Source organism: Xenia sp. Carnegie-2017, unplaced genomic scaffold, assembly GCF_021976095.1.
Source record: "Xenia sp. Carnegie-2017 unplaced genomic scaffold, XeniaSp_v1 HiC_scaffold_21, whole genome shotgun sequence".
NCBI lineage: Eukaryota > Metazoa > Cnidaria > Anthozoa > Malacalcyonacea > Xeniidae > Xenia > Xenia sp. Carnegie-2017.
The window spans coordinates 5,396,383-5,416,796 of NW_025813484.1; the positions used below are offsets into that span (position 1 = coordinate 5,396,383).

Below are 20,414 nucleotides of genomic sequence, written 5' to 3' on the forward strand. Positions count from 1 at the left end.
TTAATCACTGATATCCTAAAAGCATACGTTTACTTATAATAAAGTTTCGAAAATTATGTTGATGTGTAAAGTTATATTAAACATTTAAGATCAACGAATATTTTTCTAAACATTTTTATTGCATACATGTTTCGGCATACTTTTTTACCTTCAGTGCTTTTTTTGCAGAATGAATTAAATATTTAAATACAGGTAGTTTATAATGGTATATACTATACGCGTATAGACAAAATAGATTAATAGATAAACGGTGAAAGTGCAATAGTGATGTTTGAAGGTTGACTTAATTCTTCAATCTAGCCAATGCATTTTGAATAGTATCAACAATTATTGATAAAAAGGAATTGATTCGTTTGAGCATTTTCTCAATCTTCCAGAACTCGGTTCTTCACGTTGAGCTTCCCTTGTGTTTTCTTGCTACAGTTTCTTTCTCTCCATTCGCGAATTTGCTTTTGAAGAATCATCACTGTAAAGACTTGAAGTATTAATCTGAAACATTTTTCGAAAGCTTGTTTGGTAAGATTTCCTTTATTTTTATCAATCATTCCAACTAACGTATGAATGTGCTGCAATGTTAATTTATGTTTTAAAAACACTGGATCATTAGCAACAGATCTTTTCCATTCATGGAATTTTTCTTTAACTTGCAAGTCTACACGCCCACCTCTCCATTTAGTGGATGTAATATTTAAGACTTTGTTGCTTTCTGTATTCACTGATGTTTGTCGTTTAGCAAAAATTCTCTTAATATATGCACCAGTACTACCGCCAACATTATTTTCATCTTGGTTTGACAATTCTATGATGTCATTATAATTATCACATTCAACTAATCCCCAACATATGCAGACGTGACGACAAAATGACCAAATCTGTTGAAAAATTTTGAACTCCTTCATCACTTTCTCGTTTTCGATATTTTCACTTGGAAGCTTTTCCACAGCAGACTGAAAGTCCTCAGCAAAACAATATTTTCCAAATCAAATTCATCAACATTTATCTTTGCTATTCTTACTTCTTTTAATATCTTTGTATTGGTTGAAGATCTTGAGTCATTTTCCTGACGCTTCATGCTGTAATTTACATCAAATTCTTGAGCTATCGTTAATATACTTGGTGCCATGTTCACATTTAGCCCCAAGGCTGAAAGGCGCGATTTAATGGAACTTTCATTCCGTTGTAAATGTATTTCGCTGTCTACAGTTTCATTTGTCTTCAATATTTGTGCACATTCAGGAATTCTAATGCCAAATTGTTTATTATCAACGAGAGATAATTTTAAAACCTGAGCTGAAACAAAGTCGTCTGTGACAAGGTTGTATCCCTGACCAATAAATTCAGCTACAATAAAGAAACATCAAGTTTTCAGAAATTACGCTTATTCATCATATACGATGAAGTAAGTATCAAAGCTAACGCGATATTTTTCGTGCACGAATATACCCTGCATTTTATTTTGTTTAGAGTATTGTAAAGATTCCTTAACAAATGTATGTTTCTCTTTCAATGACAATATACTAAAATTGCAAAGTTGTAGTTGTTGATGTCCTATAAATGTGCTTTGTTTATTTAATAAATTTATTTGGTATTTCTTGTTTGAGGCCCTTAATTCTCGGGGTCCCCTTCAATTGACACTAAAACACGCAATTAGGCCACTGTGGATTGGCCACAATTATTTATGAATTGACTATTATTATGCTTTTTATGTTCGCCATAAGATAAAAAAATTTTAAATACCCAAATAAAGCGACTCAGCACATTTTAAGTTAAACTTCTTTTCCAACATTTGAAGGCCGTGTTCGGTGATAATGTCGTCATGACAATAGTTGATTTGAACGACTGTTGTGCTCTTCAATCTTGAATCATCCGACAATCCCATCGCATTCATAGTTTCCTACAGCCCAAAAAGTTCTTTTTTTACAGACTCGTCCTGGATGTTGTTGTCGGAAATATACTGCTTTGCACGCTCGGCAAGTGAGTTGGTTAAATCTTTGAAGAAAAACTTGCAATTATAACAATGTGCTTCTCAGCAGTGATTGGTTGAATACAGTGCAGTTTATCTGTAATTGCACTGTGAAAATGTGTAATTGCAGTGTGGTAATACTTGTAAAAAAGCAGTAGCTACTTGCTGTTTTGCATTCTTTGTAATTTTGAAAATAAAACGAATGCAATCGTGAAAATCTTGTTTGTTCTTTTATTTACAACTGCTTTCATGTTTGTTTTTTCTAATTGAAATAAAAATTTTTGGCTTTCACTGTTCTTCAGCCAAGCAAGTTATAGTATTTACAGTGCAATTACAGCTTTTCTGCTGTGCAACTACACATTTTCACATTGAGCTGCAATTCAGTCAACTAATCACAATTGAAAAAAATTTCAACGTATTTTATTACCTATACTAGTTTCTAACATTAATGAAACATGGAAAAAGTTATTTGCTCGGAAATATACTGCATTGCACGCTCGGCAAGTGAGTTGGGTAAACCTTTGAACAAAAACTTGCAATTGTAACAATGTGCTTCTCAGCAGTGACTGGTTGAATACAGTGCAGTTTATCTGTAAATGCACAGTGAAAATGTGTAATTGCAGTGTGGTAATACTTGTAAAAAACAGTAGCTACTTGCTGTTTTGTATTCTTTTGTAATTCTTGAATTTAAAACGATTGCAATTGTGAAAATCTTGTTTACTTCGTTTATTTACAACAGCTGCCATGTTTTTTTTAATTGAAATAGGTTTGTTTGGCTTTCACTGTTCTTCAAGCAAGTTATAGTATTTACATTGCAATTACAGCTTTTCTGCTGTGCAATTACACATTTTCACATTGAGCTGCAATTCAGTCAACTAATCACAATCGAAAAAAATTTCAACGCATTTTATTACCTATACTAGCTTCTAACGTTAATGAAACATGGAAAAAGTTATTTGCTCTTGCTATAAAAGTTTTTTCTTATTTCAAGAGTTAACTTCTAAAAAACAACAGTTCTAAATACAAGAATGTGTTAAAAATAAGATGCATCTTTTAATGAAACGTATTCTTGATCAGAAATTTTGAAGATTGATGTATTTTTTTTAATTTAGTACTCTACAGAAAAATTTTGCTTCCAGAACATATTTGTAACTGTGGAAAATAACGTTTATTAAAAAAAATTAATAGCTACAAATAAAAATGAAAAAAAAACTACAAATCCTACCTCCTGCAGCAGCTTCAGTAAAATCTTTTACGAGTTTCCATTCCTCATCTGATAACTCCTCTTTATTTGCAACTTTGGCTTTAACTTCATGACCTTTTAATGGTTTTTCATTTTTCTTTCGTGTAAATGCAGCATTGAACACCATATGCCCAAACTTATCTGTGATATCGTTTCCATCTTTGCTTTTTGTGAGTAAGCTAAGGCAAGCTTTGTATAAATTCAAAGGTTGTCTTTCACCATTGGGAAGAATTGTGAAATCTCCATCCTTTTCAAGTTCATAATCATTATAAGGATCATTTTCTATCAATACAGTTGGCGCACTGACACCTAAAGTTTCAAAAACAATGTCGGACACAAGTTCTTTCTTTTTTTGCATACTTTCTTGCCATTTTTTCGGGTTTGCGTGGCCAACAGAACAAGCATGTGTTAAAATCACAAGATTTGGATGACTGATGTCAACAACATCTAACATCTTGATACCTCTCAAGGATCGTGAAAGTGTGCTATTGACTCCTTTCATTCTATTATTACTGGCTCTGTCAACTATGAACACAAGATTTGGATAAATCTTTGTTTTCGAAGAAAATTCGGGATGTGTTTCAAAGTATTTTTTCACAGATACAAAATTGCACACATCTTGTTTAACGCCATCGCCATCGTTGAAGCCAGGTGTATCAATAACACTCAAAACTAAATCACGCACTTCATACTTTGGTTCGTCAAGAGTAATGATATACTCAGATGTTTTTTTCGTAGATAATTCATAATTACTTGTCTCAATAACACTAATTTTATCTCCAGTGTCCAGTAAATGACTTATTGTTGATGATCTACCAGATCCAGTACTTCCAACAAGCAATATCATTGCAGATTTAGAATGGCGTTGGATTTTCATACTTGAAGTTATAAAATAAAGAAGTGACGCCCTGGGAATTATTTCTGCATTTTCACCACTCATTTTGATCTCATCTAATTCTGCCATTATTTCTTCTTTGGACGATGGTATGGGCTTTAATTGAGAAGAGTTGGTACTGTCCATTTCCTTATCAAAACTTAACAAAAATACCATTCGTTTAAATATCTGTGTTGAACGTTGTTATTCTGCACCGCAGATCTAATGTATTTACAAAATAGACATTCCAAGCATATCAATTATCATTATGATAATTAAGGTGTGCCTTTGATTTCCTACAGTCAAGATTTGGCATATTTTTTCAATTTGAATGGAATCTAAAATGTTTTTTTTTGACGACTGCAATCGACGAAACTTGTTGACCTGGCCCGTCACTCACTCCTTATTAAACATATTTTATGCATTCATTTTCAGAAATTAAAGCAAAATATTACTGCAAATTTGATACACATGATGCAGCAATTTAATCAAATTGAAATTTATCTGGTTGTTCGATTCGGAGAGAACTCAATTCGTGCAATATTAGAAATTCAAAATTATACTACAGCGTTGAACAATAAGAAAGATAGTTATTGAGGGATTTCTGTAGTCAAACAGAGCGTTTAATTTAATGCGATGAAACATGAAAATTCTTGGCACGAAATGCAACAAAATATAGAAATAGGAACCAGTTAGTAGACATAAGCATTTAGCACACAACAATAAACTCCATATATTGTCAATTCTACTTGAAAAAATAGTATGAAATAATTCAGCGTTTCACAAATTTCTGCAGTATGAACATGTAAAGTGAGATGTTGCAAAACTTACGTTGAACATTTAAATATTATGTATACATACAACAAAAACGCAGTCTTTCACAAGGAAAATGTGCTACTCATATTTTGATATTGTGTGTGTAAGTAATACCTTTACAGCGGCGTACCTTCCCGTGGACGTCGTGGCTAAAGTTCAAATTATTCAGAATAGCTAAAATATAATTAAAGAATGAAGCTCATTTTAAGAATGTTTTCACAAAATGTTTATCTATTTACTAAAATATGCAAATGTACATTACCTAACCTAAAATTCTTCGTAAATGCCGACTCAATTAAATGGCAAAAATTCCAAAGTATCTACTATCCAGCAACGAATTTCTAAAGGTATTTAAATTATAATAGACTAAAGCACTTATATTTAGGCAAAGGCTATGAGTTATGCGCTAACGCTAAGGCAAGATGAAAATTTGGCCTTCTAAAGCCTTCTATACTCTATAGCATCTCAATATTTCATGTATTTATCATATAAAATTTGATACTAGGAAATAGTCTTGTGAAAATACGGACGCTAATTGTTTGAATGCTCAAAAAACTCGTGTTGTTGGAACACGGGAATTTCAGTGTCACAAGTCTGAGAGAAGTTATACGACAAATTTTGCGATCGTGACTAAAACACCACACGAGTACATACGAGTACATACGAGTACATACGAGTAACATACGAGTACATACGAGTGACATACGTGTACATACGAGTAACATACAAGTACATACGAGTAACATACGAGTACGTACGAGTGACATACGACTATTTTCTGGTCAACAAATGAGAAACAACACAATTTCTTCAATACATTGATATTTGCGTTTATTTTTCCTTGTATTTGTGTGGACTTTAGGGCAACCAATTGATGGATTTAAATGCTGAAAAGGTATTTTACTTTCATACTACATTCATTTGTATGTTTTAGTTGAATTTGTTATAGATATTTTGTCGATGCGATTTGCCAGTATTTGAGCGCTTTTTGACACACTTTCACCTAGGAAATACATATTTATGAAAGCGATTAAATAAACAACGTATAAATAATGCTTTCAAAACGTGCTATATGAAATAAATGTACATTATATATATTTGAATTAAATGAGAGTTGCACTGTGTTACGTATAGTCCTGAGACGGACTGTTGTTGTTGACTGACGTTTCGACAACCTTAGCGGTAGTCATCTTCAGAGTCAAAATGAATGTATAATCGCTTTCATAAATATGTATTTCCTAGGAGGAAGTGTGTCAAAAAGAGCTCAAATACTGGCAAATCGCATCGACAAAATATCTATAACAAATTCAACTCAAACATACAAATGAATGTAGAATGAAAGTAAAATACCTTTTCAGCATTTAAATCCATCAAATGGTTGCCCCAAAGTCCACACAAATACAAGGAAAAATAAACGCAAATATCAATGTATTGAAGAAATTGTGTTGTTTCTCATTTGTTGACCAGAAAATAGTCGTATGTCACTCGTATGTTACTCGTATGTACATGTTACTGTATACACGTATGTCACTGTATGTACTCGTATGTTACTCGTATGTACTCGTATGTACTCGTATGTACTCGTGTGGTGTTTTAGTCACGATCTCGCTGTTTGCAAATAATTTATGTTTTTAAAACATTGTGAAAGATAAAACTTTGTTTTATCTTTCAACGTAGACGGACGATTCACGCGACACTCATTAAATAATTGTGCATAATTTGGATCGTGACTAAAACACCACACGAGTACATACGAGTACATACGAGTACATACGAGTAACATACGAGTACATATGAGGTACATACGAGTACATACGAGTAACATACAAGTACATACGAGTAACATACGAGTACATACGAGTGACATACGACTATTTTCTGGGGCCGGTTGTATAAAAACGTAGTTAACTTTAACTATAGTTAACGCTAACTACCGTAGTTAACTCCTTAACTGTAGTAACTTAACTGCTCGGCTTAACTGCGTTGCACAAAACGTAGTTTGTCGGATAGTTAAGTAACTGCGTAGTTAACTTGCGTTGAAATTGCGTGGAGTGTTGTTTACGTTAAATGACATAAAGTTAAATCAATTTATCTTTGTAATGGCGGGCAAGTGAACTATAAAATGACTTCAAAATCAAGAAAAATCTCTTGGCTTATGTAAAAATTTTAAAATATGGCAAAGTATTGTCGTTTTTACGGATGTTGATGATGCGAAAAGAAAATTTAATAAATAATTCACGGTGACATGGTAACCGAATTAAATTGTAGCATATACTTTGGACTTTTCTCAAGAAAATCGACCCTTATCTTCTGTGTAATACAGTACGATGTTGATGAATGATATGAGTCTCGGCAAGGACTGCTTTATTTCAAGTACCTATGGTATATAATGGACTTGGGCAAACGAAACATTGAACTCTTCTCAAATTGATTCATATTGTGTTTTATGTGCAAGGATTTAAATATTTAAATGGCCTTGCTCTTACAGAATTTAAAACTGAGAGATTGAGGGTAACAAAGGAAAAGGTAGTTTCGTTTCTCTTTATAACAGCTGAGTAAAATGCTTGAAAGAAATGTGTCTGTACAGACATAAGTCACACATATTTGTAAAGATGACAGTGATGGACTTTTTTATTATTAGAAAACATTTCTTTGAGTCATCATAGTTAGTAGCCATGTAATCCAGCAACTGTCTTTTCTCTGCTTGTGACATGTTATATTCACAGCTATACACAAAATACTTATTTGTTCTTATTCTGCCTTGCAAAACTGAGTTATAAAACTCTTGGGTATTTGTTAATGAGCCTTAGCTATGAAACTTTTATTTATGCCTTTGTTATTTATTAGCCTATTTTTGTCTAAAGCTTGGGAGTTTTAATTTTTTTCATATTTTTTAAATCATCAAACAGCAGCTAGAGCTTTCTGCTTCTTAGAAAAATATTGGCAGCCAAGAATGTATGTACATTAAAAATAAACATTTTTACATAGGAAATATATGATGAAATATCAATGAAACCCACTAATTGACTGTCATGTATATTTTCTGCTTGTGCTATAAACCATGTGCAATGGATAATGTACATATATCAAGCAATATATACCTACACCATGCATGCTAATGAAATGTTTTATGTATTTAAAACACTAAGTTCATTGTACCTCATGCAGCTGATACACAACAGAGTAGTCATGAATTAAAACTGTTGTAACGTTCATGTATCTATATGTATTATCATTGGTATATTTAGCACAACATTTATACTGTAGTACCTCTTTGTTTTAACATAATCTAGTTTATTTTCCATGGAGCAATAAGTTTATATGATGCATATGATATTCAATCAAGCAAAATGCATAGGGAAAACCCCGCAATTTGAGCATTTGATACATCCAAAGGCAATAGGGTTCAATGCTCGATAAACATTCTTTCTTTTTTTTGTCATTGAACGAATTGTACGTGGTTGTAAGACAATGTCAGCGAGTTATGTGCACTAATCTTAAAGAAGTGGCTCTATCTCAATTGAGAGTCTCGTTTATGAGTTGCAGAGCTACCGGACGCAAGAAAGATAATACAAAATGCAATTTCTCTTGTGTAAAAAAGGATTTGTTACGCGGATAAATTGTTGGCTGTTTTTCGTCAGCAAAACTTGGGGTGTTTACAGCACTGACGAATGTAGTAAATTGTCCATAAAGCTCTTATCCTAAAAGCCTTTGCCATGGAAGATACATATGTGATTAAAAACTCAAGGTAAAACCTTGTTGATCAACAACATCTCGCCCATAATTGTCTTTGAGAAGGTAAGCCGCCATATTTAACTGTGTTTTGAAAAGTTAACTATGCTCCATAGCAGAGTTAACTTTAACTACCTTTTAACTGCAGTTAGCGCTAACTACTTTTTTATACAACCGACTTAACAGCGTGGTTAAATTTAACTACTTTTTAACTGCAAAAAGTGTAGTTAAAAAGTAGTTAAGAGCTTTATACAACCGGCTCTTGGTCAACAAATGAGAAACAACACAATTTCTTCAATACATTGATATTTGCGTTTATTTTTCCTTGTATTTGTGTGGACTTTGGGGCAACCATTTGATGGATTTAAATGCTGAAAAGGTATTTTACTTTCATTCTACATTCATTTGTATGTTTGAGTTGAATTTGTTATAGATATTTTGTCGATGCGATTTGCCAGTATTTGAGCTCTTTTTGACACACTTCCTCCTAGGAAATACATATTTATGAAAGCGATTATACATTCATTTTGACTCTGAAGATGACTACCGCTAAGGTTGTCGAAACGTCAGTCAACAACAACAGTCCGTCTCAGGACTATACGTAACACAGTGCAACTCTCATTTAATTCAAATATATATAATGTACATTTATTTCATATAGCACGTTTTGAAAGCATTATTTATACGTTGTTTATTTAATCGCTTTCATAAATATGTATTTCCTAGGTGAAAGTGTGTCAAAAAGCGCTCAAATACTGGCAAATCGCATCGACAAAATATCTATAACAAATTCAACTAAAACATACAAATGAATGTAGTATGAAAGTAAAATACCTTTTCAGCATTTAAATCCATCAATTGGTTGCCCTAAAGTCCACACAAATAAAAGGAAAAATAAACGCAAATATCAATGTATTGAAGAAATTGTGTTGTTTCTCATTTGTTGACCAGAAAATAGTCGTATGTCACTCGTATGTTACTCGTATGTACTTGTATGTTACTCGTATGTACACGTATGTCACTCGTATGTACTCGTATGTTACTCGTATGTACTCGTATGTACTCGTATGTACTCGTGTGGTGTTTTAGTCACGATCAAACAGCGAAGGTTGGTCGGAGACAAAGTCTTATTAAGATGTTGTTTAAAAATTTCAACTATAAATAACAACACGTTTCACACCCAAATTTTATGATATTGTATGTTGCAATCTATTGAAGTGGAACTTAACATACGAATAATCTTACTCTTCACAACATTTTACGACGTTCCTTAAAAAGCGTCATAACAAAAGTCAGTCAAGATATACATATGAAAGCTTCGGATAAGATCATGTACGAAATACAAATATTGCTGGTGTGGATTTATATCGAAAATTTTAGCGCAACCGGCGGCTACCCCTCTGCAACACAAAATATATCAACTCGAACTTTATTTTTAAACATGCACAAAAATGCGTATAGAATTTCTAATACTTTCTCAGCTTCGACAATACTTTTTCTGTTAATGAAGCTTAAAAATTATAAATGATTAAAAAATCTAGTAAAGCTGTGATTGTATTTGCTTCAAAATTATACAGTATTTGTAGCAATAGGAATTATAATTCAACATGCTTGCATTGAATGCTCATATAAATAGAAAATAACGAAATATCTTAAAACGTTACAACATGTTAAGAAATGTTACCTGAATTTTATGGCGAAGTTTGACTTGAAAAGCAATAAGAACAGAATCCTGAAAATGCACATCTATACGTGGCAAAATTGTTTGCATGTCATTAAAATAACAAAACCTGTGCTCATTCAATATGGATCACTCATTATATAATCTACATTGTGAATATCAACATTGTGAAACAAATTTTGAAATCATATGCAATAATGTTTTTAACTGTATCGTCACATGATAGCAAAAGAGATTGGAACAACAAAAATATCATTTATTCTAAATAATTAGATGTTTTTCAAAATTACTCGTTGAAACGTCAATACTGAAGACGCTGTCTTGTGTATGAAGAATTTTGTAAAATATGCTTGCAAGCACACTTTCAAGTTTCAAAGCCACCATTTTAACGATTGGAATGAGAATCATGTAACCACTCCATTATTTGTGACTAAGTTGTGTTATCGACCCCGACGACACGGGAACAAAGAAGATAGTTCTGGCAAATAAGAATTTACTTTGCATGAAGTAAACACGTTGTGCCATTGAATACAACAACATAGATGAAATAGATGTCTTAATTGACATCATATTTCTAGCTGCGACAAGAATCACACGCAATAAGAACCTCGCATGACTGCTGCAAACTCCAGCGGTGTTGCCATGGTCATATATCCTTTGGTAGCTGAGCGAATAAATGGCTATAAATTCCACAGTTTAATTAAATAGCGCTGCCAGTCACTCCCACGCGCCTCTAACTGTGCTATTCAACGGTAATTCAACTGGTGTCAGCGGTAAGTCTATTGGGTACGTCAGATTGCAATGTTAATCCGTATTACCACACAAAAGGCTCAGCTTTATGATTCAAACGATTTCATTTTCAACGTGATTATAAATTAACAAAGATAGGGAAAGGGAAATTGCTCTGTCCTGTAAATCACTGTTATAAAGTAATACTCATGTTATTACTATAGGCATTTACATGAACAACTACGATCATGTTACCTGTCCATTGAGTTCTGTAAGACTTAAGGGATCCAGAGCTCTGGGAACTGTTGTAAAAGTTATTTCGAAAATGGCCAGTGCGAGTGGTACTGTACATTGAACTAAAATACATGAACGCTATCTGAAGAAGCAAATAATTGAAACCAAATCTTACACCCACACACGCAAGGTTACACCCAGACACGCGTGTGTAGTGTTTCGAGATTCTCTCGCGAATGGAAAACTGATTGAACTACACACGCTTGTAATCTCACGTGACTGGGTATAACATTTGGTTCCTACACATGGACGGCGGAGCAACATATGAATTGTGGGGGCTAAGTATTCATTTCTACCATAATGTCTTACAGAACAGTTCTAAACAAAAATTTTAACTCAGTCTAAATATCTTTCTTCTTTTCACATTGCAAAAAGTGGAGAGGGGGGTTTCAGCCTCACCCCTAAGCCCCCGATTCTGACGTCCTGTTACAGGAAGCGTTCCATGTTTTTTAAATTCAATGGTACTGCACCATGTACTGCACACTGCGTAGTTCCTAAATCAAGAAATACGAGATATGAATACGTTTCTCAAGTTTAACTCATTTCAAAAATAGCCAATGCTTTGCGTGTCAACACAAAAAAAAATCGCAATCGGATTTGTCACAACCAATGAACCACTTCATAATTTTATATTACAGCAGAAATGTTTAGATTACATCATGGATTACATGTCAAAAATATTCTCCACACTTTCCCTTCGCCCCCACCCTCCAGATGGTTCATTCACTGGGTCCAGTTCGGCCATCCCGGTCCACTGTCCAGTCCGTTCGCTGATTCAGTTTAGAAAATATTATGGCCGACAAGTTAATCGACCATTATATGAAAGAAGAATTGGAGGAAGAACGCGGTGCAGTTCTCAATAAGTTTAACAAAGGTTAAAGTTTTATTAAATGTAATTTTTCATCAGAGTTCAATATGCAATGAAACGTCCTATTTTCTTGTGCAGCGGTCTAGCCAGCCTTGTTATGGATAAAACTCAAATCATTATAGTTAATTCTTTCTTTAGTTTTTTTTAGTTTTTCACCTCATTGTTTGCGTCATTCTTTGGGCCTGTATTATTACGGTTTTTGGGTAATGATGATTGTATTATACAGTGCAGTACTTTGGGATTAGCGTATACTTTTGAAGCATGAAATACAATTAAATATTTTGTGATCAGTTGTCAAGCGTTCGATTAATCATTGTCTAGACAATCAACACATGTAGAATTGTTGGAAAAATAATCTTTTGCAAATATTTCAAGAAAAAAGTAACAACAATCAACACGAACTGTCTGCCCAAAAATAGCAATACAATTGTAATCGCTAAAATTGTTGCCAATTTTGTCAGAGAGCTGTCTTGGACAGTTGGACGTGATTATTTGTCATCATGAAATGTGTCACAAAAAAGCAAATGATGATATTATGAGTCAAACCAGTAGTAGCAAAATGTAATCTGGGTAAAATAACAAAAAATCCAGTAAAGATATCTACCTCTAATTCTTTACTTCACAAGTTTTTTGGTTCCTTGACCTTGAGTTTTGTATGGTTTTTTGTGAGTAAACGCATGTTTTATTAAGGGATATTAGTAATCGTCCGGCAGAAAGCTTATTAAATGTCCTCGGTTTGTGGGACATTTAATCACTGATATCCATAAAAGCATACGTTTACTTATAATAAAGTTTCGAAAATTATGTTGATGTGTAAAGTTATATTAGACATTTAAAATCAACGCAAATTTTTCTAAATTGTTTTATTACATACATGTTTTGGCATATTTATTACATTTTCATTGCCTTTTTTGCAGAGTGAATTAAATATTTAAATACAGGTAGTTTATAATAATATGTACTGAAAGCGAATAGACAAAATAGATTTAAACGGTGAAAGTGCAATAGTGATGCTTCAAATTTTTCATTTGAAGTTTGACTTATTTTTTAAATCAAGCAAATTTATTTTTAATAGCATCACCAAGTGTTGAGAAAACGTTTTGATGTAGTCGAACATTTTCCTTAATCCCTAGAACTCGGTTCTTCAACTTCACTTAGCTTTGTGTTAGAAGAATCTGCTTTTCTTGCTTCAGTTCCTTTTTCTCCGAATTTGCTTTTGAAGAATCATTACCGTAAAGACTTAAAGTATCTAAAGTATCAATCTGAAACATTTTTTCGAAAGCTTGTTTGGCGAGATTCCCTTTCTTTTTATCAATCATTCCAACTAACGTGTGAATGTGCTGCAATGTTAATTTATGTTTTAAAAGCACTGGGTCATTGGCAACAGATTTTTTCCATTCATGGAATTTTTCTTCAACTTGCAAGTCTACATGCCCACCTCTCCATTTAGTGGATCTAGTTTTCAAGACTCCGTTGCTTTCTGTATTCACTGGTGTTTGTCGTTTAGCCCAAAGTCTCACAATAATTGCACCAATAATACCGCCAACATAATTTTCATCTCGGTTTGACAATTCTATGATGTCATTATAATTATCACATTCAACTGATCCCCCAACATATGCAGACGTGACGACAAACTGACCAAATTTATTGAAAAAATTTATGAACTTTTTCATCACTTTCTCGTTTTCGATATTTTCACTTGGAAGTTCTTCCACAGCAGAACGAAATTCATCAGCAAAAGTAATTTTTTTCGAATCAAATTCATCAACATTAATCTTTGCGATTCTTACTTCTTTTAATATCTTTGTACTGGTTGAAGATCTTGAGTCATTTTCCTCACGCTCCATGCTGTAATTTACATCAAATTCTGGAGCCATCTTTAATATACTTGGTGCCATGTTCACATTTAGCCCCAAGGCTGAAAGGCGCGACTTAATGTAACTTTCATTCCGTTGTAAATGTACTTCGCTGTCTACAGTTTCATTTGTCTTCAATATTTGTGCAAATTTAGGAATTCTCAAGCCAAATTGTTTATTATCAACGAGAGATAATTTTAAAACCTGAGCAGAAACAAAGTCGTCTGTGAGAAGGTTGTATCCCTGACCAATAAATTCAGCTACAAGAAAGAAAAATCAAGTTTTTAGAAATTACGCTTATTCATCAAATACGATGAAGTAAGTGTTTTATAAGCAATGATTTGGATTAGCAGTGGCGTAATACAAGCATTTGGGCTCCTCCGTCATATAGCTTTTGTTACCCCCGTTATGTTCCAGTAGAAAATAGGTTGAATGATCGTACACATTTATTTATATTTCCTCTACTTGCGAGTTTTTTTTAACATAAGGCTATGTTACGTGCATAGTTAACTAGAGAGTCGTTGTAAAAAAGTAGCCAATTTTAAATGTTTAGTATCCTATAGTTTTAGCAAAAATCTCGTATTTTTATGCTAGAATGAGTTCTTTAGCATCCACAGCACAATTAGAAACAAAAAAAAGAAATTGAAGCTAAAAAACAAAAGAGCAGCAGAAACTGCATTTTTAATGGTTTGTTAAAGGATTAGAGAGATAAAAATGTTAAACTATCTTTATTTCACGGGTCCTTTATTTCAAAGTAGCTATGGAAATTACAGAAAATTTTATAAAAAATATGTCAACAGAGCAGATGCATAAGTTAAGGTGTTTTCTTTTTTACATCACAGCTAACGCGATATTTTTTCGTGCACGAATATACCCTGCATGTTATTTTGTTGAGAGTATTGTAAAGATTTCTCAACAAATGTATGTTTCTATTTCATTGACAATATATACTAAAGTTGCAAAGTTGTAGTTGTTGATGTCCTATAAATTTACTTTGTTTATTTAATAAATTTATATTGTATTTTTGTGGGGCCCTTAATTCTCGGGGCCTCCGTCACTTGACACCTGAACACCCAATTACGCCACTGTGGATTGGCCACAATTATTTATGAATTGACTATTATAATGCTTTTGATGCTCGCCATAAGTTAGAAAAATTTCCAAATACCCGAAAAAAACGACTCAGCACATTTTATGTTAAATTGCTTTTCCAACATTTGAAGGCCATGTTCGGTGATAATGTCGTCATGACAATGGTTGATTTTACTGATTGTTGTGCGCTTTAATTTTGAATCATCCGACAATCCCATCGCATTCATAGTTTCTACCAGCCCAAAAAGTTCTTTTTTTACAGTTTCGTCCTTGATGCTGTTCTCGGAAATATACTGCATTGCACGCTCGGCAAGTGAGTTGGGTAAACCTTTGAACAAAAACTTGCAATTGTAACAATGTGCTTCTCAGCAGTGACTGGTTGAATACAGTGCAGTTTATCTGTAAATGCACAGTGAAAATGTGTAATTGCAGTGTGGTAATACTTGTAAAAAACAGTAGCTACTTGCTGTTTTGTATTCTTTTGTAATTCTTGAATTTAAAACGATTGCAATTGTGAAAATCTTGTTTACTTCGTTTATTTACAACAGCTGCCATGTTTTTTTTAATTGAAATAGGTTTGTTTGGCTTTCACTGTTCTTCAGCCAAGCAAGTTATAGTATTTACATTGCAATTACAGCTTTTCTGCTGTGCAATTACACATTTTCACATTGAGCTGCAATTCAGTCAACTAATCACAATCGAAAAAAATTTCAACGCATTTTATTACCTATACTAGCTTCTAACGTTAATGAAACATGGAAAAAGTTATTTGCTCTTGCTATAAAAGTTTTTTCTTATTTCAAGAGTTAACTTCTAAAAAACAACAGTTCTAAATACAAGAATGTGTTAAAAATAAGATGCATATTTTAATGAAACCTATTATTGATCAGAAATTTTGAAGATTGCTGTATTTTTTTTTAATTTAGTACTCTACAGAAAAATCTTGCTTCCAGAAAATATTTGTAAATGTGGGAAATAACGTTTATGGAAAAAATGCGTGATCCGATATCAGTATTTTACATAATGCAGTGAAACGTTCACTGATGTAATAATATTTTATTAAAAAAGATTAATAGCTAGAAATAAAAATGAAAAAAAAAACTACAAATCCTACCTCCTGCAGCAGCTTCAGTAAAATCTTTTGCAAGTTTCCATTCCTCCTCTGATAACTCCTCTTTACTTGCTACTTTAGCTTTAACTTCATGACCTTTTAATGGTTTTTCTTTTTTCTTTCGTGTAAATGCAGCATTGAACACCATATGCCCAAACTTATCTGTGATATCGTTTCCATCTTTGCTTTTTGTGAGAAAGCCAAGGCAAGCTTTGTATAAATTCAAAGGTTGTCTTTCACCATTGGGAAGAATTGTGAATTCTCCTTTCTTTTCTAGTTCATAATCATCATAAGGATCATTTTCTATCAATACAGTTGGCGCTCTGACACCTAAAGTTTCAAAAACAATGTCAGACACACGTTCTTTCATTTTTTGCATCCTTTCTTGCCATTTCTTCGGGTTTGCGTAGCCAACTGAACAAACATGTGTTAAAATCACAACAAGATTTGGATGACTGATGTCAACAATATTCAACATCTTGATACTTCTCAAGGATTTTGAAAGTGTGCTAATGACTCCTTTTATTCTATTATTACTGGCTCTGTCAACTAGGAACACAAGATTTGGATAAATCTTTGTTTTCGAAGAAAATTCGGGATGTGTTTCCAAATATTTTTTTATAGATACAAAATTACATGCATCTTGTTTAACACCCTCACTATCATTTAAACCAGGGGTGTCAATAATTCTCATGGTTAAATCACTCACTTCATACTTGGGTTCGTCAATAGTAATAATATACTCAGATGTTTTTTTCGTAGATGATTCGTTATCACTTGTCTCAATAACACTAATTCCATCTCCAGTGTCCAGTAAATGATTTATTGTTGATGATTTACCACATCCACTACCTCCAACAAGCAATATCATTGCAGATTTAGAATGGCGTTGGATTTTCATACTTGAAGTTATAAAATAAAGAAGTGACGCCCTGGGATTTATTTCTGCATTTTCACCACTCATTTTGATCTCATTTAATTCTTTTATTCTTTCATTTTCAGACGATGGTATGGGCTTTAATTGAGAAGAGTTGATACTGTCCATTTCTTTATCAAAAATTTAACCAAACACAATTCGTTTGAATAACTGTGTTGAACGTTGTTGTTCTGCACCGCGGATCTAATGTATTTACAAAATAGACATTCCAAGCATATCAATATTCATTATGATAATTAAGGTGTGTCTTCTATTTTCTACAGTCAAGATTTGGCATATTTTTCAATTTAAATAGAATCTAAAATGTTTTTTTTGACGACTGCAATTGACGAAATTTGTTGACCTGGCCCGTCTCACTCACTCCTTATTAAACATATTTTATGCATTCATTTTCAGAAATTAAAGCACAATATTACTGCAAATTTGATACACATGATGCAGCAATTTCATCAAATTGAAATTCATCAGGTTGTTCGATTCGGAGAGAACTCAATTCGTGCAATATTAGAAATTCAAAATTATATCACAGCGTTGAAAAATAAGAAAAATAGTTATTGAGGGATTTTGTAGTCAAACAGAGCGTTTAATTTAATGCGATGAAACATGAAAATTCTTGGCACGAAATGCAACAAAATATAGAAATAGGAACCAGTTAGTAGACGTAAGCATTTAGCACACAACAATAGACTCCATATATTGTCAATTCTACTTGAAAAAATATTATGAAATAATTCCGCGTTTCACAAATTTTTGCAGTATGAACATATAAAGTGAGATGTTGCAAAAGTTACGTTAAACATTTAAATATTATGTATACATACAACAAAAACGCAGTCTTTCACAAGAAAAATGTGCTACTCATATTTTGATATCGTGTGTGTGTAAGTAATACCTTTACAGCGGCGTACCTTCCCGTGGACGTCGTGGTTAAAGTTCAAATTATTCAGAATAGCTAAAATATAATTAAAGAATGAAGCTCATTTTAAGAATGTTTTCACAAAATGTTTATCTATTTTACTAAAATAAGCAAATGTACATTACCTAACCTAAAATTCTTCGTAAATGCCGACTCGATTAAATGGCAATAATTCCAAAGTATCTACTATCCAGCAACGAAATTCTAAAGGTATTTAAATTATAATAGACTAAAGCACTTATATTTAGGCAAAGGCTATGAGTTATACGCTAACGCTAAGGCAAGATGAAAATTTGGCCTTCTAAAGCCTTCCATACTCTAAAGCAACTCAATATTTCATGCATTTATTATATAAAATTTGATATTAGGAAATAGTCTTATGAAAATACGGACGCTGATTGTTTGAATGCTCAAAAAACTCGTGTTGTAGGAATACGGGAATTTCAGTGTCACAGGTCTGAGGGACGTTATACGACAAATTTTGCACAATTTTTCAATGAGTGCAGTAGCGTGAAGCGTCCGTCTACGTTGAAAGATAAAACAATGTTTTATCTTTCACAATGTTTTAAAAACATAAATTATTTGCAACCAGCGAAGATTGGTCGTAGACAAAGTCTTATTAAGATGTTGTTTAAAAATATTAATTATACATAACAACACGTTTCACACCCAAAATTTTATGATATTGTATATTGCAATCTACTGAAGTGGAACTTAACATACGAATAATCCTACTCTTCACAACATTTCACGATGTTCCTTAAAAAGCGTCATAACAAAAGTCAGTCAAGATATTATACATATGCAAGCTTCGCATAAGATCATGTACGAAATACAAATGTTACTTGTGTGGATTTATAATGTGTGGATTTATATCGAAAATTTTAGCACAAACGGAGGCTAACCCTCTGCAACACTGTTATAATTTTCTTCCTAATACATCAACTCGAACTTTATTTTTAAACATGCACAAAAATGCGTATAGAATTTCTAATACTTTCTCAGCTTCTACAATACTTTTTCTGTTAATGAAGCTTAAAAATTATAAATGATTAAAAAGTCTAGTAAAGCTGTGGTTGTGTTTGCTTTAAAATTATACAGTTATTGTAGCAATAGGAATTATAATTCAACATGCTTGCATTGAATGCTCATATAAATAGAAAATAACGAATTATCTTAAAACGTTACAACATAATAAGAAATGTTACCTGAATTTTATGGCGAAGTTTGACTTCGAAAATCAATAAGATCAAAATACTGAAAATGCACATTTATAGGTGGCAAAATTGTTTGCATGTCATTAAAATAACAAAACCTGTGCTCATTCAATATAGAATCACTCATTATATATTCTACATTGTGAATATCAACATTGTGAAACAAAATTTGAAATCATATGCATTAATGTTTTTAACTGTATTGTCACATGATAGCAAAAGAAATTGGAACTACAAAAATATCATTTATTCTAAATAATTAGATGTTTTTCAAAATTACTCGTTGAAACGTCAATACTGAAGACGCTGTCTTGTGTATGAAGAATTTTGTAAAATATGCTTGCGTGCACACTTTCAAGTTTCAAAGCAACCATTTTAACGATTGGAATGAGAATCATGAAACCACTCCATTATTTGTGACTAAGTTGTGTTATCGACCCCGATGACACGGGAACAAAGAAGATAGTTCTGGCAAATAAGAATTTACTGTGCATGAAGGAAACACGTTGTGCCATTGAATACAACAACATAGATGAAATAGATGTCTTAATTGACATCATATTTCTAGCTGCGACAAGAATCACACGCAATAAGAACCTGGAATGACTGCTACAAACTCCAGCGGTGTTGCCATGGTCATATATCCTTTGGTAGCTGAGCGAATAAATGGCTATAAATTCCACAGTTTAATTAAATAGCGCTGCTAGTCACTCCCACGCGCCTCTAACTGTGTTATTCAACTGATTGGTGTCAGCGGTAAGTCAGTTGTGTACGTCAGATTGCAATGTTAATCGGTATTACCAAACAAAAGATTCAGCTTTATGATTCAAACGATTTCATTTTCAACATGATTATAAATTAACAAAGATAGAGAAAGGGAAATTGCTCTGTCTTGTAAATCACTGTTATAAAGTAATACTCATGTTATTACTCTAGGCGTTTACATGATTAACTACGATCATGTTACCTGTCCATTGAGTTCTCTAAGACTTAAGGGATCCAGAGGTCTGGGAAATATTTAGATTACATCATGGATTACATGTCAAAAAATTTTCTCCACTTTCATCTCGCCCTCCCCCATC

The 20,414-nt window shown here is 32.8% G+C and overlaps 2 protein-coding genes across 9 annotated transcripts; both read right to left on the bottom strand.

Annotated features, from left to right (window-relative positions):
* Positions 1-1,034: 1,034 nt before the first annotated feature.
* On the bottom strand, positions 1,035-19,360 carry LOC124443686. 8 transcript variants are annotated; one of them, XM_046994177.1, is made up of 6 exons: positions 19,324-19,360; positions 18,246-18,319; positions 5,011-5,070; positions 3,189-4,240; positions 1,738-1,989; positions 1,035-1,341 (listed from the first exon to the last, which is right to left on the bottom strand). In XM_046994177.1, exons 4-5 carry the CDS (start codon positions 4,225-4,227, stop codon positions 1,895-1,897), a joined length of 1,134 nt encoding a protein of 377 aa, XP_046850133.1. In that variant the 5' UTR covers positions 4,228-4,240; positions 5,011-5,070; positions 18,246-18,319; positions 19,324-19,360; the 3' UTR covers positions 1,035-1,341; positions 1,738-1,894. The 8 variants fall into 8 exon arrangements, 6 of the variants coding, with proteins under 6 accessions (XP_046850133.1, XP_046850131.1, XP_046850134.1 ...); XM_046994175.1 differs by having other exon boundaries at positions 18,241-18,319; XM_046994178.1 differs by lacking the exons at positions 18,246-18,319; positions 19,324-19,360 and adding an exon at positions 10,313-10,989.
* LOC124444595 lies at positions 13,355-17,307 on the bottom strand. The gene is made up of 3 exons (XM_046995206.1): positions 16,266-17,307; positions 15,228-15,479; positions 13,355-14,319 (listed from the first exon to the last, which is right to left on the bottom strand). Exons 1-3 carry the CDS (start codon positions 17,305-17,307, stop codon positions 13,355-13,357), a joined length of 2,259 nt encoding a protein of 752 aa, XP_046851162.1.
* Positions 19,361-20,414: the final 1,054 nt, after the last annotated feature.